This window comes from Typopeltis vanoorti, chromosome 3 (genome assembly GCF_054136105.1).
Source record: "Typopeltis vanoorti isolate ZY-2024b chromosome 3, IOZ_Tvanoo_1.0, whole genome shotgun sequence".
In the NCBI taxonomy this organism is placed as follows: Eukaryota; Metazoa; Arthropoda; class Arachnida; order Uropygi; family Thelyphonidae; genus Typopeltis; species Typopeltis vanoorti.
In genome coordinates, this window is record NC_143551.1 from 123,854,759 (window position 1) to 123,882,137 (window position 27,379).

Below are 27,379 nucleotides of genomic sequence, written 5' to 3' on the forward strand. Positions count from 1 at the left end.
TGTGAGATAAATAACTCAATACATGAATAAAAAAATATGAACGAACAGCAGGTGAAATATACTGACTAATCACCAGTGTAGTCAAACTGATGTGAGTACTAGAAAATTCACCACAGGCATATATAGGATGGCTTGTATAACTTCATGACTTATTTTCTCATTCATTCTCCAACTGTTTTAAATTTGTTTCTTTTTTTTTTTATTTTTATTTTTTCACACACAGATACATAATAATACCAATTATGTTCGACATTGCCAATTGTGTTTGAGGGAAGAATGAAATTATACAAGTGTGATGGGTTGTATTTGAATGGCTTTGGAGTGAGTGTACTGGAGAAATTTTGCTGGATGGAAGCACAGTGTGTGTGATGACTGCAAGACATCAGAAGAAAGAGATGAAGGGAAAAATCAGGAGCGTAGTACTGAAGAGGCAGAAGTGCTTGGCTTGGCTTGGCAGTGAAAACAGTTGTTGTGTGAGAGATGAAGAGAGAACGGGAATGCAAGAGGAACAATGAAACTGGGTGAATAGGGGGAGCGAATGTGTGTATGAAGATGTAGTATATTGTGATGTGGGGTAGAGAAGTTGCAACTGAACGGATATATGTGGTAAGTGGTGACAAAGGTGACTGGGCAGGTGTGGTAGGGAAATCACAACCAATAAATGGCTTGGACATGACTGGTTATAGACCTAAAAATGAACTGCTGTGTTTATTTACAAATGCCAGAAGTATATCAGAAATAAGGAGGATGAAATGGTTTCAGTGATTGAGTTTATTCAGCCCAAAATCATTGGAATAAGTGAAACATATGGGAATAGAAATGGAAGGATACAGTATTTGTCATGAGGATAGAAAGGGCAAGAAGGGAGGTGAGTGTTGCTGATGATAACAAGGGAATTAAGTCCACATAAGGTAGACATGAAAGAGGGAAATAGTGGAAATGGTTATGAGGCAGTGTAATGTAATGTAGAGGTTGAGAGGAAGACATATTTAGTTGAATGTTGCTATAGGCCTGGGAATATGAAGGGTGGTGATGAAGAAATGTATAAACAACTTGGATTAGTGAACAAAGGAAGGATAATTATTATGGGTGATTTTAATTATGGTGGTATATTTTAATTATGAAGAGAAAGCATTTTGGAATAAGGGCAACGAATTTCTCGAGTTCTTGAGAGATAACTATCTCAGGCAGCACGAAAAGGAGGACACGTGGGGATTGAGAGTTCTAGATCTGATCATTTCATCAGAGGATGTAATTGTGAGGGATTTCACACTTTCTTCCAGTTGGTGAAAATGATCATGAAGTAATCACTTGTGTTGTGGCTAGTCATATGCAGACTTTTGTGAGGAAAGGATATATATGGAATTAAAAGGCTGGTGATTATGACAAGTTTAGGAGACAGCTTTCAGCAATAACATGCAATTAGGAGTTGAGCAGTAAGAAAATAAATGCTGCACGGGAACTGACAAAGAAATATAACTATAATAAATTTAGTTTAATCCTTTATCCAAGTGTGTGCAAACAAAGTTTGTGCCTGAAAGTATCTTCAGGACTGGGGTAAAGTGGCACAACACCGGCGACTCCTTGCAAAGGTGGAGCAAGCTACCAACATACCTATCTCAGTATCTCCCATAATGCAAAACACATCTCCTTGCGGATATGTATAATGTTATGCATTAAGGGAAGGGCCACTTTACCCCAGTCCTGAAGATACTTTCAGGTGCAAACTTTGTTTGCACACACTTGGATAAAGGATTAAACTAAATTTATTATAGTCTGACCAAGTGAAAAATAAATTTTCAAAGAAATATAACAGCATCAATGTGTGAATGTATTCCAAAGGCCAAAAGGCTAAAATAAGGTAGATGTAAAATGGATGAATGTGGAGCTTAAGTATGAAATCTGGAAAAAGAAAGTACAGCTAGTTCTCTTTTTACATGGCGTTTTTTACACGATTTCAAAATAACACAGTTTAGAAAACAAAAGCAATTCTATTTTTACACTGTATATTTTGATTTAACACAGTTCAAATGGCACTTATTTTTAAAATTTCTGTTTGAATTCAGTTCTGTTAAAAAGGGTATTTCTATTATAATTATAATTTCCTAGTACAGTACATACGTACTTAAATTTGAATTTTGGGGAATCCCTTCGATGTTTTAAATATCAGGGATTACTCTATGCTACAGAATGCAGACAAATGTCAAGTAGAACTTATATAGTGAAATAACAAAAAAGTGTTCGTGGCTTTAAAGCAGCTAAGGACTGTGTGACTATTATTTAGCAGCAATTAAATTAAATGCTTCTGGAGATCGTATATTAAAACCATTCCTCATTAATTGATACCTAAGACCGTGGGCGATGAAAAATTTATTTTGGGTTCAAGAGAAATTTTTAATGAATGGTTCCATCAATGTTTTATTCCAGAAGTTAAACACTATTTGATGGGAAAAAATCTGGACTTTAGAGTTTTATTGATTATAGATAATGTGCCTATCCATCCTGTTTTAGAACACCCGAAAGTGGTTTGTTTTCTGCCACCTAATATAACATCCTTAATACAACCACTAGACCAGGGTGTGATTGCTACCTTCAAAACTTACTACATAACAAAAACATTCCAATACATTTTGGATAAACTAGCTAAAGATAATTTACTGACAGTTATTGATGTGAGAAAAAAATTTTCTATTTTGGATTGCATCAAACTTGCTAAGTTGGCATTATCAGAATTGAAACCATCAACTTTAAATGCATGCTGGAAAGCTACTTGGCCAGAATGTATGAAAAAGAAAACCCTGTACCTTTGCATACAACTGAATATCCCAATATCATCAGATTAGCACATGCAGAGAAGGATTTGATGATTTTTCGCGTGCAGATATTGAAGAATTGATGGTTGTCAAGGCTGTCGGTGATGACAAAATAGCAGAAGCTGTCCTTGAGAATCTCAATGAAAAAGAAAAAAGTGATGATGATGATAATGAAGAGATTCTACTCACTGCAGGATTAACTAAGAAGGGCTTCAAATGGCTAGTAAAATTGCAAAGTCATTTTCTTACACATGATTAAATACTGAACGAGCTGAACAGTTTAAAAGTGAACTAAAGTCATGTATGGTACGATAAAGAATTATACAAAGATCTAGTCAAAACAGGATTTTGATGATTAATTACAGAGTTCGTGGTAAAAAAAAAAAAAAACAACCTTCAGAATTATTGGAAATTAGTGCTAATTTAGTTCCTTTTACTGAAAAAAACATTTTTCCATTATGAACAGGACAGCCAAAGTGTTTCAAGTGATGGAAGTGATTTAATTACAATCTCACCAAAAGAATGCAGCTACTGTCCGAAAGTGATAGGAAATAAAATCTAACTAATAACCATATGTGCAGTTGTATTTGGACCTTTTTGAATTTATGTTTTATTACTTATTAGTGACAAACTATTTTCTTTAAGAGATGCACATATATATATATATATATAGCAATTTGTAATATTAACTCGGTACTGGGATATGTTCATATAAATTTATTCAAAAATTTATTCAAAACGCAACATGTTTCATCAGATTGTCTGACTTCTTCAGGCGTGGGAACATAGAAAGCAAGTAAACACTATAAGAAACATCGTATCACTATAAAATGACTATTATAAAATTCAGTTAGCTTTGAACTGTAGCTACAGTCCGTGTTGCAGTTCTATTGTTAAGTAGCTGCGTGCGTCTGATTTCACGCGTGTGCCAATATTGGATAGCAGAGCTGAAAGATTCCAGTAGATTATAGCTAAGGTTATTATTTATGTGATGAGGGTCCATAACAATTTCCTTAGACTCGACTATGTGTCGCTCCACCTCGTCATGGCATATATGAAGGTTTGAGGTTGTTGTCCAGTTTATCTCATGTTGACGGCCTTCATCATTTGTGTTTACTGAAAACAGTACATGACTTGACAGGGCACTTGCTCTAGTTCTTTTGTAGGCAATGTCTCTCTGGTGTTCTTCTAGACGTAGGAGGATGGATTTTTCAGTTTGGCCATAGTATTGCTTCCCGCAGTCACACGTGATTTTGTACACTCCTGGGAATTGTAGATGGTTGTGAGCTTGTTTGTATTTGCTTAAAATCAATCTTAGTTTAGGAAGAGTAGAGAAACAGGTTTTTATGTTGAACTTTCTTAAAATTCTTCTTAGTTTTGTGGAGAGTTTCATGAGTAGAAAGAGTTTCATTAGTTTTCTGAGTTTCATGTTTTTCATGTTATCGCATTGCGTTCACTCGGACTACTTTCAATATGAGAGGAAAATCTACAAACAAAATAAAGGATTGGCAATGGGAAGCCCCCTGTCTCTTATATTAGCTAACATCTTTTTTGAAGATTTAGAACAAAAGGCAATCTCCTCGGCTACTCTTAAATATGTCATCTACAAATCATAGCCAAATTTGGCTAAGATTTGTAGATGACATATTTCTTATCTGGGAACATGGCACAGATAACCTTCAGTCTTTTTTAAATCATTTAAACAACTTCCACCAAGATATCAAATTAACAATGGAGGTTGAAGAAAATGGATCTCTTCCTTTCCTGGACGTAAGACTTACTAAGACATCTGATTCTTAGTAAGACACCTGCATGTGTCCTCACATCACTATTTTGCACAGAAAGTGGGTATCATCTCAACCCTAGCACATCGTGCTAGATCTATACTGTCAGATGATGAAGATCTAAAAAATGAACTACAACATCTACAAAGAACCTTCACAAGTAATGGCTACTCGTCGAAAACTATTAATAAGCATCTATACCGCGCCACCAAAACAACTCAGAAACACAAGACAATCCAAAAGGTTATATCTCCTTACCCTATATCAGCTCGCTCTCCACGAAACTAAGAAGAATTTTAAGAAAGTTCAACATAAAAACCTGTTTCTCTACTCTTCCTAAACTAAGATCGATTTTAAGCAAATACAAACAAGCTCACAATCATCTACAATTCCCAGGAGTGTACAAAATCACGTGTGACTGCGGGAAGCAATACTATGGCCAAACTGAAAAATCCATCCTCCTACGTCTAGAAGAACACCAGAGAGACATTGCCTACAAAAGAACTAGAGCAAGTGCCCTGTCAAGTCATGTACTGTTTTCAGTAAACACAAATGATGAAGGCCGTCAACATGAGATAAACTGGACAACAACCTCAAACCTTCATATATGCCATGACGAGGTGGAGCGACACATAGTCGAGTCTAAGGAAATTGTTATGGACCCTCATCACATAAATAATAACCTTAGCTATAATCTACTGGAATCTTTCAGCTCTGCTATCCAATATTGGCACACGCGTGAAATCAGACGCACGCAGCTACTTAACAATAGAACTGCAACACGGACTGTAGCTACAGTTCAAACTGAATTTTATAATAGTCATTTTATAGTGATACGATGTTTCTTATAGTGTTTACTTGCTTTCTATGTTCCCCCACGCCTGAAGAAGTCGGACAATCTGATGAAACCTGTTGCATTTTGAATAAATTTAATTGTTATTCTGGTCTCAGTCATAGTCAGTATATATATATATATATATATATATATATATATATATATATATATATATGTGTGTGTGTGTGTGTGTGTGTGTTTTGTTTGAAAATAACTTATTGTTCATATTAGGTTTTCATATCTGGAACCATTCTTCTATTTTTTCATATGCACTGTATTCTTTTTTTACACAGTTTTCATTTACATGATTTTTTGTGGAACCTATCTACCACGTAAATGGAGAATTGGGTGTATATGGAGGAAGTACAAGATGAATAATGGTAATAATCAGTTACATGAAGAGTATAAAGAACCCAAAAGAGTGACTCAGTTAGTAAGGAAAACAAAAGTAGAGTATAAGCAGAAATTAGCAAATCAGACAAAGAAAAAACTCTAGAGAGTTTTTTAGATATGTGGCAAGTAAAAGAAAGAATGATCGTGGTAAGATGATGTTAATGGATGAAAGTGGGAGAATGGTAACTGCTGCAGAAGACATTGTTGAGGTATTCAGTGATCAATTTATAAGGGTATTTCATCATGATCAGGGTGGAATCATGAGGAACTTAAGTGCAGAGAATGTGGGAGAGGATGGCTTAATTATAAGTGAGCAGGAGGTATTTGAGGAAATAAATAAACCTGATGTCAACAAAGCGATAGGATTTGATGACATATGACCACACATTTTAAGGGAATGTTCCAGGGAATTGGCAGGCTTGTTTAATAAGAGTCTTACAACAGCACAGGTTCGAATGGAGTGGAAAGAAGGTAAAATTGTTCCACTGCATAAATGTAGTGGTAAGTCTGTGGCTTCAAATTATAGGCCAGTATGTATATCTGGAGTTGTGGCAAAGGTTCTAGAGAAATTGGATGAGCATTGTGTGCAACAGTGTGAGCCTCCCACATTGAGTATCTGACTCATCTAGCCATTACAGCTATCCAATTCTGTCTGACAGTTATATAAATTTAGATAAAGGCTATTTCTCCATCAAATTACACAAGTGGCATTCAGAAAGTAATGCCTCTGTGTGTGTGTGTGTGTGTGTGTGTGTGTGTGTGTGTGTGTGTGTGTGTGTGTGTGTGTGTGTGTGTGTGTGTGTGTGCGCGCGCGTGCGCACGCTCAGCATTTGGAGTGTGAATGGTCTTGAAATGCATCTAGTCTTGTTTTGTTTCTTCATCCCTCCAACACAGTTTAATATACAATAATAGTGTACGGCTGAAGTTGTATTTCTCATGTTTTCACTTTCACATATACAACAAAAGAATATTTTAGAAGTTTGTTGAAGTGCATAAAACAATATACAGTAATTCAATTTTGAAATGAATGAAATTGTGAGTGCTACTAATTTTCACTGAAGATTAAAGAGATAGTTATGGGGTTGTACATATCTTGTTCTTCATGTGTTGTGTACGAAGAACAAGAAAAAGTGATGAAGGAGTTCATGTTAATGACCCATTAAGAAATAAGTGAACAAAAACGGGCTTCCCAAGATGAGTCTTGTAACTCTAGAGGTCCTGAATAATAATAAAACCACAACTAATTATTTCAATGAGCAGAAAGCTAAGAAGTTAATAAGAGAAAACTGCGAAACAACTCTGAGATCACCAACATTAAACTTCAAGAATGAATTTTCTTTGTCAGATAAAAGTTAGTTAGCAAAAACTCAAAAGGATGAATATGAGTGAAAGTGTGAAGTATGGGTCGCGAGTTCGAAAATTAGAAACACTGAATGATAGAGAGAATGTGACACGAGATTAGAAAGTTAAATTGGCAAGAGATGAAATGGATGCAGAGTGAAATTAAGAAAATTTAGGGGGAAAACGATAAAACAAATCAAGTAGGTATAAAAGAGCTAATGAAAGACGAGCAAGTAGCGTTGTATGGCAACTCCATTATTAAAAGTGTGCTGGATGAGAGGATGCACAAGGTATGTTTTCCAGGCAGAAAACTGAGTAGAGTGATCGAGACATAGGATATGAGGAGAGAGCAAGCAAAGGAGTTGGTGTTAATAGGTACGAATGACTTGACAGAGGACAAAGAGCATCACAATTGATATCAGGAAGCTGCTTAGATGGATAAAAAAGAATAGTGTGATAGGAAGGGTAGTAAGCGTGTTGTCTAGGTATGACTGTGGTGAGATGAGGCAGAGAGCAAGGATTATGAAGGATATGTTGGCGGAAATGTGTGAGGAGAGGGGAGTACAGTTTGTTAATGTGTGGAATGAGTTTGAAGGACAAAGTGAACTATATAAGAGAGAGAGAGAGAGAGATGGACTGCATTTGAGTGGTTATGGTGTGAGTCGCTTGGAGAGACTGCTGCTGGAAGATAGAGAAGTGAGTACAGAGAATGAATTAGATCTTGTAGGTAGTGATGTGGAAGAGCAGGAGAGTAAGACAGGAGAGACTGAAGAAGTGGTTATGAATGAGTAAGTGAGTGGCATGAGTATGGAAAATGAGAGAATGTGTGTGTGTGTGTGTGTGTGTGTGCGTGTGTGTGTGTGTGTGTGTGTGTGTGTGTGTGTGTGTGTGTGTGTGTGTGCAAGAGGAACAAGGAAATCAGGGTGGACAGAGGGTAGACAGCGTGGTAAAGATGAATGCAGACATGAAAGGAATGGGATGACCTGAGATCGATAGGAAACAGTTTGAATTGAAAAGGGTTCTAAAATGAATAAGCAAAAAGGGAAATGGCTCCAGTCGAGCAAGGAGAGATCACATCGAATGAGTGGTATCAGTGGAATTAGCTGTAGATCCAGGAATGAGCTGTTGTGTTTGTATACAAATGCTAGAAGTGTAAGAAATAAGGCATATGAAATGGTTGCACTAATTGAGTCTGTTCACCCAAAAATTGTAGGAATAAGTGAGACATGGTTAGATGAGGACGACATCCTGACAGAAATAGAGATTGAAGGGTATGATGTGTTTTGTGAGGATAGAAGGGGTAAAAAGGGAGGGGGAGTGTTATTGTTGATAGAGAAAGAATTATGTCCATACAAAGTAGAGATAAAAGAGGGAAATAGTTCCAGTGGTTTTGAGGCAGTATAGTATGAGACAGAGGTGAATAGAATGAAATACTTGGTTGGATGTTTTATAGACCAGGTAATGTGGACGGCAGTCTGTATAATGCTGAAATGCATAATCAAATTAGCCAAGCAAATAAGAAAAGAGTGATCATTATGAGCAATTTTAATTATGCAATATAGACTGGAATGATGAGACAACAACTGGAAGTAAAGAAAATGAGTTTCTTGAGTTTTTGAGGGATAACTATCTCAGACAGTATGTAACAAAGGTAAACGAGGATTGAGGGTCTTGGATTTGATCATCTCATCAAAGGATGTAATTATAAATGAGGTGTCAAATCATCCCCAATTGGTGAGAGTGACCATGAGGTGATTACCTGGGTGGTTGCAAAGCAGTGTGAGGACCTCTGTAAGAAAAGGGTATATGTGGAACTACAAGGGAGGGGGTGATTATTAAGAGCTAAGGAGACAGCTTGTGGGTGTAGCATGGAATGAGGAGTTGGTTGGAAAAGAGATCAATGCAGCTTGGGGGATTTCCAAATCTGTCTAGTAGATGCAATGTCTAAATGTATTCCGAGGGTGAGAAGGTTAAATAAAATAGGCGTGAAATGGATGAATAAAGAGATTAAGCATGCAATACAGAGAAAAAGGGCATTATGGAGGCAGCATAAGAGAAGTGGAAATAATCAATTCCATGAGGACTACAAAAACCAGGAAAGGCAGGTGACTTGGTTGCTGAGGGCAGCTACAGAGAGGTATGAACAGCAGTTAGCTAATGAAGCCAAAAAGAATCCTAAGGAGTTCTTTCGATATGTAGCCAGCAAAAGAAAGAATGATTATGGAAGGATGACAGTGATTGGAGAGACAGCTGTTGCAGAAGGTGTGGCGGAGATACTTAATGAGCAGTTCGTGTCTTTCAATCTTGTGGATGTGACTTCATGGAGAGATTGAGAGCAATTGATTATGAGGAGGAGAGACTGACTGTAAGTGAGCAAGAGGTGTATGGGGAGTTGAGCAAACTAGATGTAAATAAGACTGTGGGACTTGATAATATATCACCACATATTCTGAAGGAATGTGCCAGGAAGTTGACACCGGCTTTGACATATTTTTTTAATATGTCAAAGAAAAAGGGTGCCAATTAACATATTTTTTTAATATGTTAATTGGCACTCGGTCAAGTTCCTAAGGAGTTGAAGGAGGGCAAGATTATGCCAATTCATTAAGGAAGTGATAGAACTTGAGCATCAAACTATAGGCCTATCTATGTGTCAGGTTGTCAGGTGTTGTGGTTAAGTTGTTGGAAAAGCTTGTGAGAACCAGGATCCAGAATTGGGTTGACAACAATGGTATTACCTTTGATGGACAGCATGGATTTGCTAAAGGGAGGTCATATTTTAGTAATCTACTTACTTATTACAATAAGGTGACTGCTTCCTTGGACAGAGGAGAAGGGTACACAGTAATATACTTAGATTTCGCAAAGGCTTTTGATAGATTACCGCATGATAAGTTGAGAGTCAAACTAGAGCAGATGGGGTTGGATATTAGATTGGTGCATTGGATTGGAGACTGGCTATCTGATAGGTATCAACAAGTTGTGTATGGGGGAGTGATATCCACGAAAAGGAAAGTCACTAGTGGTGTGCTTCAGGGATCTGTTTTAGGGCAATTACTGTTTAACTTGTATATTAATGATATTGGTGAAGATTTGGATGGAGATATTCAGTTGTTTGCAGATGATGCAAAGTTGGGATAAACCATGAAGAGTAGAGAAGATGTTGAGGCCTTACCAGAAGACATGAATAAATTGAGTGATTGGGCAAATGAATGGGGATGTGAGTTCAATGTTGCAAAATATAAGGTTTTAAAATTTGGAAAACGAAGATGGGATGCTGAATTTATGCTTGGTGAGGATATATTGTCGAAGGTGGAGGAAATAAGAGATATGGGGGTGATAGTGGATAAGGATCTGAAATTTAGGGGACACATAGCCAAAATTGTGAAGACAACACAAAGGCTTCTGGGAATGATGTGGAGGACACTGACTTGTGGAAGTAGGGAAATTCTTGTTCCATTGTATCAAAGCCTAATCAAAGGCTTTGATTAGGCCACACATGGACTATTGGGCTCAGATTTGGTCACCTGGTTTACAGAAGGATGTTGGAAAAGGGTCCAGAGGCAACTGACTAAGGTGGTTTCTAACCTCTGGAATGTTGAGTGTGAGGAAAGATTGAGAAGATGTAATTTGCAGAGACCGGTGGACATGAGGAAGCGGGAGAGATATGATAGAGACCTACAAGTTAGTAAGGGTGGATCGATGCTGGGGAGGTTCTACAGAAAATAGTGGGAGATCAGGGGAAAACCAGAGGTCATTCTTGGAAACTGTATAATGAGGGTGTGAGTAATGGAGAGAGAGAGAGGCAGGTTTTTTTCATGCAGAGCTGTGAATGATTGGAATGCCTTGCCTGAGAGTGTGGTGTATGCAGAGAATTTGAGTGTGTTTAAGGTGCAGTATGATGAGCTGTGTGTATGATAAAAGTATACCTCCCGGATGAGTCTTTGACTCCATGGGGTCTTGGGTAATAATAATAATAATAATATGGAAATATCAGGATTTTCCTCCTAGAAATTTAAGCTCTTCATCCTCATGCAGGCATATGAGCCAAGGAAACACTATTCATAGACAAGAATACTATTAGACAGAGACAGAGAGTTAAAGTTTAGAGGATGTTGCAAAGGTGGCCTAAACAGCACATCAGATTATGTGGTTGCTGAAGAACACACTAACAGCATAGATAGGGAGATTATTATTCCCCTTTATATGGCTTTAATAAGGCCACATCTGAAAATCCTCTCCACAACTTCAACCATGAAGTTGAAGTTGTGAAAAAGACAGGAGAAAAAGAGATGACATGACAGAATCATATAAGTTATTATTAAAGAGGTTTTATCAGACTTCAGGTGTGACAATGCTTGCTTTATGCTGTAATAGTAGGAAGAGAAAGAACAATGGTCACCCTTGAAAATTATATATGAGTGTGCTTAACAAAGGGTGTTAGGAATAGATTTTTTGCATAAAGGGTGGTGAATGTGGGGAGTAGGTTGCCAGAAATGGTTGTGAGTGCTTTGTCAGTGAACTAGTTCATGAAAGTATGACACATTGTGTGAATAATGATTAATATGTGAATAATGGGTTTCCTACAATGAGTCTTCCAATGCTATGAAGATACACTTCTAATATTATTATCATCATCATCAGACCTCTATTGAGTCAAGAGACTCATTATGGAAGGCCCCCACTTTTACACATATAGCTCATCATACAATGACTTAAGTACATTCACTATCTCTGCACTCATTACACTTTTAAGCAATGCATTTCAAATCACCCACCACTCTCCAAGTAAAAAACCTACTCTTCACCCCTTTGTTCACACCCTCCTTTATAAAGCTTCCAAGAATAGTCTCTTGTTCTCCTTTCTCCAACCATTTTATGAAAAATCTCATACACATTAGCTGGTAATTACCCTTCACCAACTTATATGATCATGCCACCCCCTCCTTCTTCTATCCACTAGGCTATGCAATTTGCATTCTCTCAATTTGCCCTCATACTCAACATTCCAGAGACCCCAAAACCATCTCCAACATATCTTCATCCTTTTAAAAATCAGGTGACCAAATCTGTGCACAATAATCCATATGCAGTCTATATAATCTATAATTAGATTATAGAAATTATAATTATAATCTAATTTCTATAATAATCAATGCTGACTTGACAATTTTAGCAAAATGCACCTGAAATTTCAGGTCTTTATCCAACATCAACTCCAGATGTTTCATCTCCTCCACCTCCTCTAAGATATCCCTACCAATCTTATATTCTGTATCCTATCTTTGCTTCCCAAATTTTAAAACCTTACATTTTAGTACAATGAACTGGTAGCCATGCTTACTCGCCCATTCATCCAGTCTCAATCCAGAAATGTAATGACTAAGAAAAAAAAAAAAGGGAAGTGCTATTATTTAGAGTTTGGAAATCACTGAATTACAATAAAATAAGTTTAAAGCAAAAATTATTATTATTGTTATTATTATACAGGTATCTCCATGGAGCCAGAAGACTCATCATGGGAGATCCATTATTCACACACTAGCCATCATTCACACAATATCTATCATACCTCTCCTTAGACTCATTCAATGATAAAGCACGCACAACTCTGCCAACACATTCCACTCATTCACCACCCTCCAAACAAAAAATCTAGTCCCAATACCCTTGCTAAACATATACAACTTCCACTGGTGACCTCTTGTTCACCCACTTCTTGCCATGTACTGAAAAAAGTCCTCAGTGTCAATCCTATAAAACCTTTTAATGATTTAAATGTTTCTATCATGACTCCTCTTTTTTGCCTATCAACTAATTTTTGAAGTCTACAGATCATCAACCTCTTCTCATTCCACAAAGCTGCCACAATCTTTGCCTCTGGATCCTCTCGACAACTTCTTCATCCCTGAAGAATCCAAATAAGTGCAAAATAGTCCAGATGTGGCGTTATTAAAGTCTTATATAGGGGAACAATAATCTCTCTATTCCTGCTTGTTAGTGTATACAACATAATCTGATGTACTGTTTTGATTACCTTCACAATATACCCTCTAAACATCAAATCCCCATCCACAACCTCATGCAAGTCCCTGGCCTCATCAATTTACTACAGTTCAGTTCCATCAATATAGTACACAGCTTCTGATCTTTTCTCAAAGTGAAACCTTACACTTGGCCACATTAAACTGATGGACTTTTTTTACCTTTGCCCATAGTGCTACCTGTTTAAGTCTTCCTGCAGGATCACTGCATCACCTTCATTTATTATTGCTCTTCTCAGGTTAGTCATTAGACAATAACTGAATATTTCCTGTTAAATCATTTCATATTTCATATGATATACAAATTAAGCAAAACAGAGGATGAAATACTGAGCCCCTGTGGTACACCACTGGTCACTTGCCCTCTCCTGGACTCAACTCCCCCACAAACCATTCTTTGATATCTGACCATCAGCCACCATATAATCCAAATCACCAGATTCATATCCATCTCCATTTGCTCCAATTTATGCAAAGAATTCAAAGTGAAATATTGTCCAATGCTTTTGCAAAAGTCTAGCAATATCACTGAGTGGCCACTTCCCTTATCAAACTCCACTGTCACCTGATTATAAAAGTAAGCAAATTACTATGACAAGACTTGCCCTTCACAAAACCATGTTGTCCTTTATAGAGTAATATATATACAGTAGAGTAACTTGGCCAGCTGGCCTGGTTGGCCAAGTGGTTAGAATATTCGCTCTCCAGCCAAAAGGCTGCGGGTTCAAATCCCACCGTGGGCATGGATGTTCATGATTGTCTGTGAAAATACTAGTGGTGGTGGTCAGCAGTAGATGGCATTGGTGTAAATGATGAAGGTAGTTGCAGTTTGTTGTAGTTGGTGGATTGAGTGATGGAGACAGAAAGTTGTAGAGTAGGTGTCCTTCCTCAAAGAGTGACTCCCTAGAGGTGTCACATAATAATAATGATAATATTCCTATCCACCCTATTCTGAACTCTGTCTTTCACCAATTTCTCTAATACTTTAATTACCACTCCTGAGATGCTAATTAGCCTATAATTTGCTACTTCTTCTTCTATGGAGTATCCATTATGCAAATATTTTGCCCTCTTTCCACTCTATTGTCACTTTTCCAGTAAAAAAAGCTTAAATTAAAGCTTGGCAAGAGGAGCTGATAATTCTCTTACACATTCTCATAATATACACAGGTTGATTGAGGTTCTGGAATATTTTAAATACCTCTATTTCTTCAACCTCTGTTCTCCTATCATTCAGTGTCACATCTGGCATTGCAATGTCACCGCCTTTGACATTGCAATGCCATTTTTGAGTTTTTGAGTGAGCACTGCAAAATGCTCACTCAATAATTCCACTGTTTTGTTTGGCTCTGTTATTTCCCTACCATCAGCACTTTTAAAAGTCATCCTTCCATAGTCATTGCTCCTTTTACTTGCCACATAGCAAAAGAATTCTTTAGGCCTCAGCTTTCTCTCGTAATTAGCATTAACTTTACCATACCAGTTACACTTCTTGCCTGCACCTTATACTGCTCGTGGGCATGCTGATCACCTTTTTCTTTATAATCACTACATGACATTTTCTTTGTGTGAAACTCCTGCTTAATTTACTTATTTATTTCATATCCAAACACAAGTGATAGAGTAGTAAGTAAGTGGTACAACATTATTTACAACAAATTAGAATACATATATCCTGCACGGAAAGAGCAGTTGATTGCTAAAGATACTGGAGGAATATCTGACTGTATTTACTGTATATAACTTATGTATAGATTCTTTCTTCATATTTTACTCCCACTTAATGAAGCTATTCATCCATCTAACTCCTTCCTGATTTATCCTTCAGACTCTAGGCATACATTTAGATACCGTTTTCTTCAAACATCCCTTGATCACCTCCCCATGCACCACTAACATCTCTCCTCTCCAAATTCTTATGCCATGGCTCTGCTAAAAGCTGATCCTCAGCTTGTCATAATCACCTGCTTTGTAATTCTGTGCATGTCTGGCAATCTTCCAGGTCAAGACTACATGATCACTTTCTCCAAGCAAAGGCAGCATATGAGGGTGGTCTGAAAAGTTCTCAGCCTTGACCACAGATGGCAACACTATCGGCAAGATTTATTTTTCTAAGTTGGTATATCTGTCATAAGCATCCATGTGAAATTGCAAGTCATTCTATCAAGTATGTTTTAAACAGCTGTCTGAAGCAAAGGTGTTGTTTGTATCCCTTGAAGTGGATAAAATTGAGTATCATGCGGTTATAAAATTTTTCGTAAAAGATTTAACACCAAAAGAAATTCCTTTGAAGTTCATAAAAGTTTATGGGCACACTTCTCAACATAATAAGGTAGATTATGTTGAAAAATAAAAATAATTTTGTAATTCTAAATTCGTTTTTTCATTGTTAGGCCGAGAACTTTTCAGCCCACCCTCATAGCTAGATTGGTTAGGGTTAAGTTCTCTGATGCAATGGTCAGATCCAGCACTCTTGAACCTCATGTCCCATCATTACATGTTGCCTCAGGTAATTATCTCTTAGCAGTTGTATAAATTCCATTACATTCCCTGCCTGTGACCATTCCATCTCCCAATCTATGTCCCCATAGTTGAAATTCTCATAATAATTACTCAACCTGTACTCATCATGCTAATTTTTGAGTACATTATCTACATTCCCTTATAACTCCTGGATTACAGAGGCAACTAATTACATATTTATTCCTGTTGGCCTCTATCTCACATCAGATAGCTTCAAGTGAACTTCTCTCTGAATCCCTGTCCCCATGATGTACTTCTATTCTTTATGGACTATTGTGCCCAGATTTGGTCACCCGGTTTTCAGAAGGATGAAGAGATGTTGGAAAGGATCCACAGGCGACTGACTAAGGTAGTTTCTAACTTCTGGAATGTCAAGTATGAGGAAAGACTGAGACGATGCTACTTGCAGTGTCTGGTGGACAGGAGGAAGAGGGGGAGCTATGATAGAGACCTACAAGTTAGTAAGGGGGTTGTTATAGGATCAATGCTGGAGAGGTTCTACAGAAAATAGGGAGATCAGGGGAGAACCAGAGGTCATTCCTGTAAACTGTATAAAGAGGGTGTGAGTAGGGGAGTGAGAAGCGGGTTTTTTTCATGCAAAGTTGTGAAATGGAATGCCTTGCCTGAGAGTGTGGTGTCTGCAGAGATTTTGAGTGTTTAAAGCACGGTATGATGAGCATACTGTGTATGCTCAGTGTATAATAAAAGGCCCTCCTAGATGAGTCTTTGATTCCATGGGGGTCTTGGGTAATAATAATAATAATAATAATAATAATTCTCTTATCATTAGCAGTCCCCTCCATGCTTCCTGTTCCTTCTTCCTCTCTGAAAACACTATATCCCTTGTATTCTATTCCTATGAGCATATCATCCTCAGTTAGCTACGTCCCACTAATGCCTATAACGTTTGGATAAGTTGTGCTAACCAATGCCAAAAACTCATCAACCCAACTTTATTTTGAATACTTCTGGCATTAGTATACATAAAACTGCAATACCCCCTTCATCCCCTGAAATATGAGAGGTATAGTGTAAGTTTAAGATTTTTATTAGCCTTTTTTTAATAATCCTTTAAGATTTTGAATTTGATATTCATAAGGGTATTTTCACATATGTTGCATTATTATAATGACACTGGAAATAAAAATAACATTTTGTTCCAATTAAATAACTAAGTGTGCCAAGCACTATAAAATCAGCCTTACTTGTGATCTATGGGGCATCATCCTGCTTGGTAACTGACCAGATGGTGTTCTTTTACAACTAGATTTGGTAGGGCTTTCATTGCACTGTTCTTGTTTTAAATCACTACTACACAATGAACTGCAGTAGTTGACAAAATCTGTATCTATATGGTATCCATATGGACAACAGTGACACTTTTCTTTTTCTAAACCTATGTCTTCCTTGGAATTAAGGTTTTCAGAATTTAAAGGAACTTCTTTCTTTAAAGTATGACCATCTGTAAATGCATAATTCTGGTTAATAACAATAATACACTGGCACGTGTGTGTGTGTGTGTGCGCGCACGCACACACACACACACACACACACACACACTAAATAGAGTTATGAATGCTGTTTTTTTTTTCTTTTACATTCTCCATTCTGTTTTTCCATTCAAGTAGTTATGGTATAACTCATTATAATCAATTGTTTCTTAAATGAATGTTTATAGAATTTATAAAATGTGTGTGCGCACACACACACACACTAAATAGAGTTATGAATGCTGTTTTTTTTTCTTTTACATTCTCCATTCTGTTTTTCCATTCAAGTAGTTATGGTATAACTCATTATAATCGATTGTTTCTTAAATGAATGTTTATAGAATAATAGTTATTGTTGTTGTTAAGTGAAATTTTTAAATACTAAATACAGTACATGATTAACGTCAACTTTAACATGAAACCTACAAAGAAACACTACATGTGTGACATAGCATACATCCTTTATGGAAATGAACTCAGTTAAATTGTCACATCTCACATAAGGAACATTCCTATCCAACAGGAGTCTAGTGACTCCACACAGGCCTGAAAAGAAAAAATAAATAATATCAGAATAAAAGAGCATTTTCAAATGACTTTAAAAGGTGAGTTGGCCAGTCTCTTATAGGAAGGTACAACATTTTATATGTTCTTGTTCTTGTTCTCCATAATAATAATGCTTAACAGTAAAACTGAAACCAAGAGGGGGAAAAAATACGTTTATTAAACTCACTAACATTTTGCTGGTTTTCTACCCATCATCGTCAGAGCACAATGATAACTGTAACAGGCACACAACACTAAACTAAGTAATTGACGAAACAATTTAAATTGTAACTGATACCTAATGTAATTACATGGTGCCCTCTATGGGTCAAATAACTACAAAGTTAATTTAGAAAAGTCCAGCTATTAGGTCTTAAAATGATAGTCTCCCAGATTTTTGATAAATTAATGCAACATACTTGTTGATAGTGGGAGAGTGCTTCATAGCTGATGCTTCTAAGAATATCCTCTCATATCTGTAATAACAAATTCTATGTAATATAGACTTTTTCTCCATCTGCATCAGCTAGAAGCACTCTTCCAACCTCAAGGTTGCATTAATTTACCAAAGATCTGGGAGACTATCCTTTTAAGACCTAATAGCTGGATTTCTTTAAATTAACTTTGTAGTTATTTGATCCATAGAGGGCACCATGTAAGAACATTAGGTGTCAGTTATAATTTAAATTGTTTCTACAATTACTTAGTTCAGTGCTGTGTGCCTGTTACAGTTATTGCTCTGATGATGCTGGGTAGAAAACCAGAAATATTAGTTAGTTTAGTAAATGTATTTTTTCTTCTTGGTGTTGGTTTAACTTACTGTTAAGCATTATTATGAATAATGCACAATACCTAAGCCTTTCTTTACGTGTTCTCTTTCTCAATAGTGCTATGAATAACACTATGTATTGTACATGATACAAATATATAAAAATAAAATAAAATAGAAGAATAATTTCCCTTTTCTTACATGTTAGTGTTCACTTCAACAGTGCAGTTATTCTTCTTTTGATTATTATTATTATTACTTTTTCTTGGGCATCCACATGGAGTCAATACTCATTGTGAGTATTGTGTGAACAATGGCTACAGTTGTTGTTGAAAGTTTTTCAACTTGGTTATACTATAAATTAAAGATGCCAAGAAATCATATATTTGGTTAATATACAAATTATATACAAAGTTGAGAATTTTGGATTCAGCTGTTTTTTCCAACAGTAACTTATGGATCCTAAAGAAGGTCTGATAGGAAAAGGATAACTGCTTTTGAGATGTGATGTTAGGGAAGGCTGTTGAGGATATCATATACTAAAAGGCAGACAAATGGATGGGTACTAGAAAGGATCAGCAGAAATTTAAGTTGACAGAAGAAAGTTGAAATGCTTTGGACACAATGAAAGGATGGAAGGAGGACTTCTCAGAACAGTAATAGAAGGTTAAGTTCCTGGAAAAAAAGGAAGGGGTAGATCGTCAATGAAATGGATGGATAGTGTGTCTGGAGTGGCTGATCTTCAGAGAGTTGAAGCCTCCAGGAAAGCATACAACAGGACCACATGGCAAGGACTGGTGTGGCACATTACCAAGCATCTGTTGATGGCCAATGAATAGATAGATAAAGTGCTACTTATAATTCTTCCCAACTCTGCATCATCAGCAAACAACTGGAGATCCCAATCAATCCACATAGCATATCTTTCACAAACAAGTTAAACAGCAGGGGGTCAAGAACATAACCCTGGGGCATGCCACTGGTTACTCTCCTCTTTTGAGACACTGCTCCATCATACACAACTTGCTGGTTTTGCTCAAAGAGAGAGTCAATCTCCAATCTATCATATACCAATATACTATCCATCCCATCCTCTGCAGCTTGTACTCCAATTTATCGTGTTGTAATCTATCAAATACATTTTTTTATCACTGTATATAATTCTCCCTTATGTAACACATTTATTACCTTATCATAAAATGAAGTAAATTCTTAAAATATGACTTACCCTTTGCAAATAATGGAAGTAACACTGCATCTGCTTATGAAATGAAAGTTATTTCACTTTACTTGACAGTGATCTGAGGCAATGTTTTAAATTATGTGAAGTGTCAAAAATTTTAGGTATTTCATGAGCATGCATGCCAGATTAGTTTATCAGTGTCCCTGTAATAACCCAATCCAGATCCCCCCCCCCCCCCAGGTGCAATCTAGAGATGCCAGTGACACAGGCAAAAATTATAGGATTAAATAATCTTTTTATGTGAGTTTTTCCATTATTAATTTTTTATTTCTGTCTGCTCACGGTTTGCCATTATTAAAACTTAAGATTATTTGCTAATTAAAGAAGTTTTATTTTTAAGTAGTTGTTATCGAGTTTTGTCTGATCTAGTATCTAGCAGATGAGAAATTCACACCTTGAATTAGTTATCTGTTGTTTTGAATGAATTCAGATCACTGCACATAAATATAAATTATCTTAAATATAAACTATCCAGGTTGAGATCAAGAAGTCCAATACCTTTTGACTTTTCTGTTTTCATTGTTAAGTTTTCCTCCTCTACAACTGTCTCTAAAGTCTCACTTTCAACTCCTGGTGGATCAATTCTAGGCTTCATTACTGCAAGCCTGACAAAACTTATCTTCTCATTTCACTGCAATAATAAAGCATTTTATTTATAAAATTTTTGTATTTATTTATAAAATGAGTACTTATGCAATTTAGGTTTAATATATTTCAATTAGTCACTTTTCATTTTATTTTATTTTTTTTTTTAGAATCAAGAGACCATCCAGAGAAAATTTTTTATAATTATTATTATAATTATTTTTTATAATTATAATAATAATTATAAAAAATAATAATAAGAAGAAGAAACGACAAAAAATGAAGCATAGCATTTTGTAAAATAAAGCCAATAAAAAAGAGACAATTTGCAACATTAAAACATAGGATATTCTCAATACTAAATTCCAATAAAATCCGACACCTAAATTTGAGTTATTACATGCTTTAGGGTTGAGAAACGAATATATTAGATGCAAAGTACACAAAAACGGCTTCATGTTTAGCTACTGTGATAACGAATGATGTCGCTATACGTTTTTATCATTGTAAAACTTATTATATTATTGTCAAGGATTATTTCCATAATGGTTGGTATACGTGTTGTAAAAATGTTTTTATTTATTTATTTTTTTTTGCCAGTTTAATCAGTAACGAGGGTATGAAGCGCCCGTGGCAAGGGTTTAAATTGCACCCCGCAACCCAAAAACGACAAAAATTTTGAAAAATTTAAATATAACAAGTTAAATTTTACTAAATGTTAAATACTTACTATTAACCCCTTCAAAATGAGTTGCAGTGTTGCAGAATTTGTGTGTCTAAAGCGGTGTATTGCCGAAATTTGAAAATACAATATAAAATAGCGGACTTTTATATCTATTTATTTATTTTATACATTTTTTACGTTTTGCGCCCCAAACCTAGTTGCGCCCGTGGCGAGCGCCTCTTTCGCCACGTCCTCGTTACGGCACTATAAGCCAGCGCACGAAGGGTTGTAAATCTATCGTTCCTTGGTAGGCTAACAGATAGTACAAAAATTCTAGAGCTCAAATGTGTACGGTACTTTCTAAAGCCCATTCATGCTTCCAGTAGGGAGAATAGTGATCTCTAGCTGGGTGACGAAAATTATCTGCTCTTCTAAAAGACTCGGTTGGTCGATTGGTAGAGCCTCTGCTACTAATGGCTCGCAAAAAGTTAAGCAAGTTTGAGCGCGATTAGTAGTTGGAAGGGTTCGATCGTTCGATGCTGTTGGCAACCCCCCCCCCTCGATGAGTCTTTAAACTCCCTGGAGGTGTCACATAATAATAATAATAATAAATAAAAGACTCACAGACATTCATGTCGCAGCTGGATTCGAAATTAGGCTGCTTTATTGGAGAGAGTAGAGATGCTATGTGCTAAGTCGGAAGCGTTCGTTTGAAATATATGAACGCTTAAATATAATATATAATTATAAAGGTATATATAATAGATAATAATATAATATAATATAATATAATATAATATAATATAATATAATATAATATAATATAATATAATATATGAAATATATAATTTTATAAGTTTTCGAATCGTTTCGCCAAATTTTGCCACTAAAATGGTGTATTCTTACACCAAAACGAGATCACTCACTAACTTTCAGTTTAAAAAAAAAAAAAAAAAAAAAACCAATATCAAGTTTCATTAAGATCTTACTTTTTGAAAAAAAAAAAAAAAGACACCTAAAACGATGCAAGATATTTCTGAAGCTGCTCGTGTAGCCTTGTGAATATGCGGAACTCAGCTTTATATTTTAGAAATCGCTAGAAGCTGATTTCCATCCTTAGTCGACGCCTGTAGCATATCTACGAATGATTTGAAGACTTTGGGAAGATAATACCTCAAAGAACTGGCATCTAGTATTCCTAAAACCTAACTGATGCATTTCTTTACCGCCTGAAATCCTGTGAGATACTGTCGATTCTTCTGAGTTGCGAGATTAAAAACCCGAGTTTATTATTATTATTATTATTATTATTATTATTATTATTATTATTATTATTATGTGACACCTCCAGGGAGTCCAAAGACTCACCGAGGGAGAGTGTGCCAACAGCATCGATTGATCCCCTTCCAACAACCGCACTCAAACTTGGTTAACTTTTTGCTGAGCCATTAGTAGCAGAGGCTCTACCAATGACTAGGATACTTTTTTGTAAAATATGCATTACATGCACTGGAGCAAACTTAGAATTAAATTATAAATATCTTAGGAGGGGGAAAAAAATCCACTTGCCTTGTGCCAGAGATGATCATATCAACTAACTAGTAAATGGGTGAAAAAAAAAAAAATCCTCTAATTGGTGACTAGACTCGAATCTATAACAGATAAGATAACGTTTATCAATTGTGAGGCTGGTGGAAGTAAATGGATTAATGTATTTCAAGGCTCTTCATTATCCGATAAATGTTTCAATGGTTCAGATCAGGCAACCGAATGAACTGGAATACGTCAGTGAATCGGAAGTGTTTTTATTTTATTAATTTTTTTTAATCCATCGATGAAAAACTGGAAGCTTTTATTACTTTAACAACAGAATGAGACTAAGGTGAGATAATAATCGCTGTTCTAAAGCTTTAGGCTCTAAAGACCAAATACATACATTACTTTTCTAAGACACTTCAGGCCTCCATTAAGTCGAGTACTTTGTTCTCCACCGGACGATGATAATAATGTGCTATCTAAATCCCTTCCAAACTTCCACAACGCTCGGATTCTAACACGGCGTTAGAAAGTGATGACACATAACCCACCTAAACTCTGCAGATCGATCTGGTTGGCTGAATGAATAGGCTCCACTTTCCAACTGTGGATTCGAATCCTACAGGAATGTGAATCTTTTTAGGTGATAGCTGAATTTCATCGCCCAGCATATAATCCCCACACTGTTTATTGAAGGATGAAATAACTAAATTAATAATAATAATAATAATAATAATAATAATAATAATAATAATAATAATAAATAAAAACAGCACGCTTGGTCACTGGAACTGCGAAACCAGAATATCCAATTCTTACCTCATCCACGGTTGTTAAACGATATGTTTATAACTTTGATGGGTGGGGTACATATAAAATAAAAATAAAACAGGGCTGCATATTTCAGGAACTAGGTGCAGCACAAGGCCACGGTTGTGTTAAGAAGACTTCGGACCATGGTGTATTTTGAAATGTGGCTCCTACTCTCACTGTTTTAAGCCATTATATTAGGCATATCTAACATCAGAAATAACATTTCCACACATATTATTAATGGATTCTTTAAAACAAATAATAAAAATATAATATACAATTAAGGAAATAAAGCTACAATTTCTCACACATACTTCAGATTCCAATTCATATACTAGAACAATTTATGTATTATTATTAGTAATAACAATCACAGTAAGAGTTTCCAATTATAGTTCACAGCGACACAGAGTAAATTATATGATTTCCTGTTTCAGTTTATTATAGTGCTTGGAAAGAAATCAGCAGACACCATAATGTGAGGAACAAACAGTCATAGCGCACCCACCTTAATAAGATATAGGCCCTCCTTTTGCTGCGATGATTGCAGCAATCCTACGGACCATATTTTCTACAAGCGTACGATAGCGATCAATGGGAATTTTGTAGCATTCTTCCTATAAGCATATGATGTGCTGGACTATTGTGGAACAGATGTCCGTTGCCTTCACCGGCGCTCCAGTTCATCCCACACATGTTCCATAGAATTGAGACCAGGGATCTGTAGAGGCTAGTCAAGTGTGGTAACATTCATGTCCACAAACCACTTAGTTACAGCAGCTGCTTCATGACACAGTGCGTTGTCATGCAGAAAGAGTAATCGTTCCGTAGAAACGCTACAAAGTAGGAAGCATTGCATTTCCCAGAATGTTCAGATACCTCTCGGAATTCAATGTTCGTGGCACGACAAACAGAGATCCGAGAAAAAACCACGAAAATCAGGACCATACCATCAAACCCCCACTTTCGAATTTCACAGTTGGAGTTACGCACACTGGTAAGAGACTTTTACCGGGCATCTGCCACACCAGTCCATCTGCTTGGTAGAGGGTGTAGCGTGATTCAATGCTCCATAGCACAGCTTTCCAAGCTTCCACGTCCCACTGTACAAGCTCTTTTAGACATTCATTCATTCTCCGTTGTTTATATAAATATACCCATTTGCGAATATAAAAATAGATACTTTAGTAACGTGGTGGAAATGAAAAATGCGCAACAGCAACTCAAAATCATTGAGAAAGCAACCAAAATTTATCGTAATCTGACATGCAAATGCACTAAATTAGGCCTAATTAGATTGCAAACAACCTAGGAAAAGAGTGCTATTTATTATTATTATTATTTCATTAACTCTTATTAACAATTATCTTCAAACTTAATTATTGCATTATACGATACAATTCTCAGAAGAAGAAGCTTATTTAAACAAAATTAACAATACGTACTTTGATATTAGATAAAGTACATAAACACTCCACACGCACTAAATAAATGATTAATACACTACACAGACATGCTACAAATGGTTCCTTAGTTACGTAAGCGTTACCTAAATAGCAAAATGTGAGGTGCATGAATAGACATCTATATGTCTAAGCACGTTTTCTCGCTTTGATTATTACAATGATTCTGAAATATTTTACAAAGTATTTTCATAGGGAAAAAATATATAAAAATATCAACATTGAACTACTTGAAACATTTTTGCAAATAATATAATGTTTGTGCTACGTTTCGACCTCACAGTTTTTAATAGTTTGAACTGAATTTGAATAAATCCAATACAAGAAATTTCTAGGATCCTATTTGCATACGTTTGATTATTCTCAATTAAGTAAATTCATTTAAGAGGTTTTTTTTTTTTTTTCATATTTTTTTCCCCCTGATAATCGAAATGGCATTTTATGGTTTAAAAAAGAGGAGGGAAGCAAGAGAACATAGTTTTTATTTATTTATTTATTTATTTATTTTTATGTGATTGGTCTGTTCTGGTATTTGAAAAATACGATAAGAAGGCCATTACATTTGAGTACTCTAATATACAATTCGAGAGCCTAGTTAGCTCGGCCGGTTTCGAGAAGCCTTTTGTTGGTAAAAACATGGGTTAGAATCTCCCGTCTAGGACACGCCTTTATCAGGGCTTTTCAAATTTGAAGGCGAGTTACTTAGTCTCTCATTCATCTATATCCCTGCTACTTCCGAAACTCCGGTTTTTCATCCTGCACCAAGGTAAATGGACAAGAGAATACACGAATTTTTCACAGAGAAATATATACTCTATTTAGATAATAAGACTGACCAGCTTATCGTGTTTACGAAAACCAATCTAAGGTAGTTCATGTACATAAAGACCTGGAGATAATGCCGATTATTTTCATTATGACAGAGAATTTACTATTCTGCCGGTTACCTCACAATTTGTTTACCGGTTTATCATGAATGAATTACTAATTATTGCTCAAATCAAAATTGCTGATCGAAAATGTACAGACAGAGGCTGACAGAACAGCAGTAAGATATTTTAGTGCTGTTCTGTCAGAACTAAAATATTTAGTTCTGTAATTATTCCTTTCATGTGTTTATCAATAACCCCCCTCCGCTTTCTGGTTTAAGTTTCAGTATCTCACATGGGACTCTTCCCTCGTTCATCCTAATAGCATCCAATCTCCATTTCTTTTTGTAATTATGTATATATTCTCTTATAGGGTCGTTATTTTTATACTAGTTTTTCGATTGAGACAGCTATATGCGGTTGTTATTTTCTCTATGAGTCTCCCAATCGCAGTCCGTAATGACGATGTCCTTCGATTAGAAAACCTGACCAGAGTTTCAATTTTGTCCAGTACACGAAGAATGCTTATAACGGACTTTCCGCTGAATCCTATGGGGGGTGGCAGTTTTATCACCTTCCAGAAGTTAGAGATGTGTCCTTGCACAAAAGTGGTAAACAATACAGTGTGTGTGTGTATGTGTGTGTGTGTTTAAGATGTAAGTCAGCAATTAGAATTGACAAAATACAGGAAAATGATTTGGCGTAAAATCAGAGGGGTAAGATAAGGATGCACATTATCTCCACTGTTATTGATTATCTATATGGATTACATCATGAAAAAAATGGCATTAAAAGTGCGATTAGTATTGGAGATCAAACTTAACGCTTTGTTTTATGCAGATGATGTACTCCTAAACACATCAGATGCAAGTCTCCAGAATTCTCTAACTAAATTGAATAACAGCTGTAATAACAAATTTGGCGTGAAAATCAGCAATAAAAAGACCAAAACTATGAAAATGGGAGGAACAGAAAACTTCAGTTGCGTTCTAAATGGAGCATCTATAGAATAGATTAAATATTTCATTTATTTGCGCACAGTTTTTAGTGAAGATGGCAAATTAAATTTTGGAAATAGAAAATTGTAAAGCTGATATGGTGGAAAGCCAGTTGAATAAATTTATATTGAATAAGAGAGAAATCAACCAAACACTAAACTAGTAGAATACAAAACAGTGCTCAAACTAGTTTTAAGTTATGGACCTGAGAATTGGGTTCGAAATAAAGAACTTGACCAAGACTTGAGACCAAAGATATGAAGGTTCTAAGAAAAATTAGAGAAGTAAATAGATGGCATTAATGGCAGAACCATATTAAAAATGGAGATATTAGGAAGGAACTTGACATTGTTAGCATTCAAGAATGTGTGGGAAATTGGTGATAAGAGATTAATAATAATTTAAACTTAAATATAACGCTGTTATAGTAGCCTGAATACCCTTTGAGGATACATATCAGGAAATTGATACTGATGATGATGATGATGGATGAGACAAACTGACCACGAAACACATGCAATTAATAGATAAAAATACAACTGCGAGGTAGAGTAGTATGGAGCGGCAGCAGTGTGAAATATATTAGTGTCTCCCTCGATATATCTTGCGACTTCATGGAGGTGCTGTGTAATAATAATAATAATAATAATAATAAATCTTATTTCGAAAA

At 35.9% G+C, this 27,379-nt stretch overlaps 1 protein-coding gene across 5 annotated transcripts in view; it reads right to left on the reverse strand.

Annotated features, from left to right (window-relative positions):
- The window catches only part of LOC150108537 (uncharacterized), a 284,792-nt gene that overhangs the window by 207,801 nt on the left and 49,612 nt on the right, over positions 1 to 27,379 (reverse strand). For all 5 annotated transcript variants that reach the window (XM_090415967.1, XM_090415968.1, XM_090415966.1 and 2 more), the window contains 2 exons: positions 20,280 to 20,412; positions 16,939 to 17,195 (listed from right to left, as the gene is read on the reverse strand). In XM_090415967.1, coding sequence (XP_090272093.1) covers positions 16,939 to 17,195; positions 20,280 to 20,376 — 354 coding nt within the window. In that variant the 5' untranslated portion in view covers positions 20,377 to 20,412. The remainder of the gene's footprint in view (positions 1 to 16,938; positions 17,196 to 20,279; positions 20,413 to 27,379) is intronic.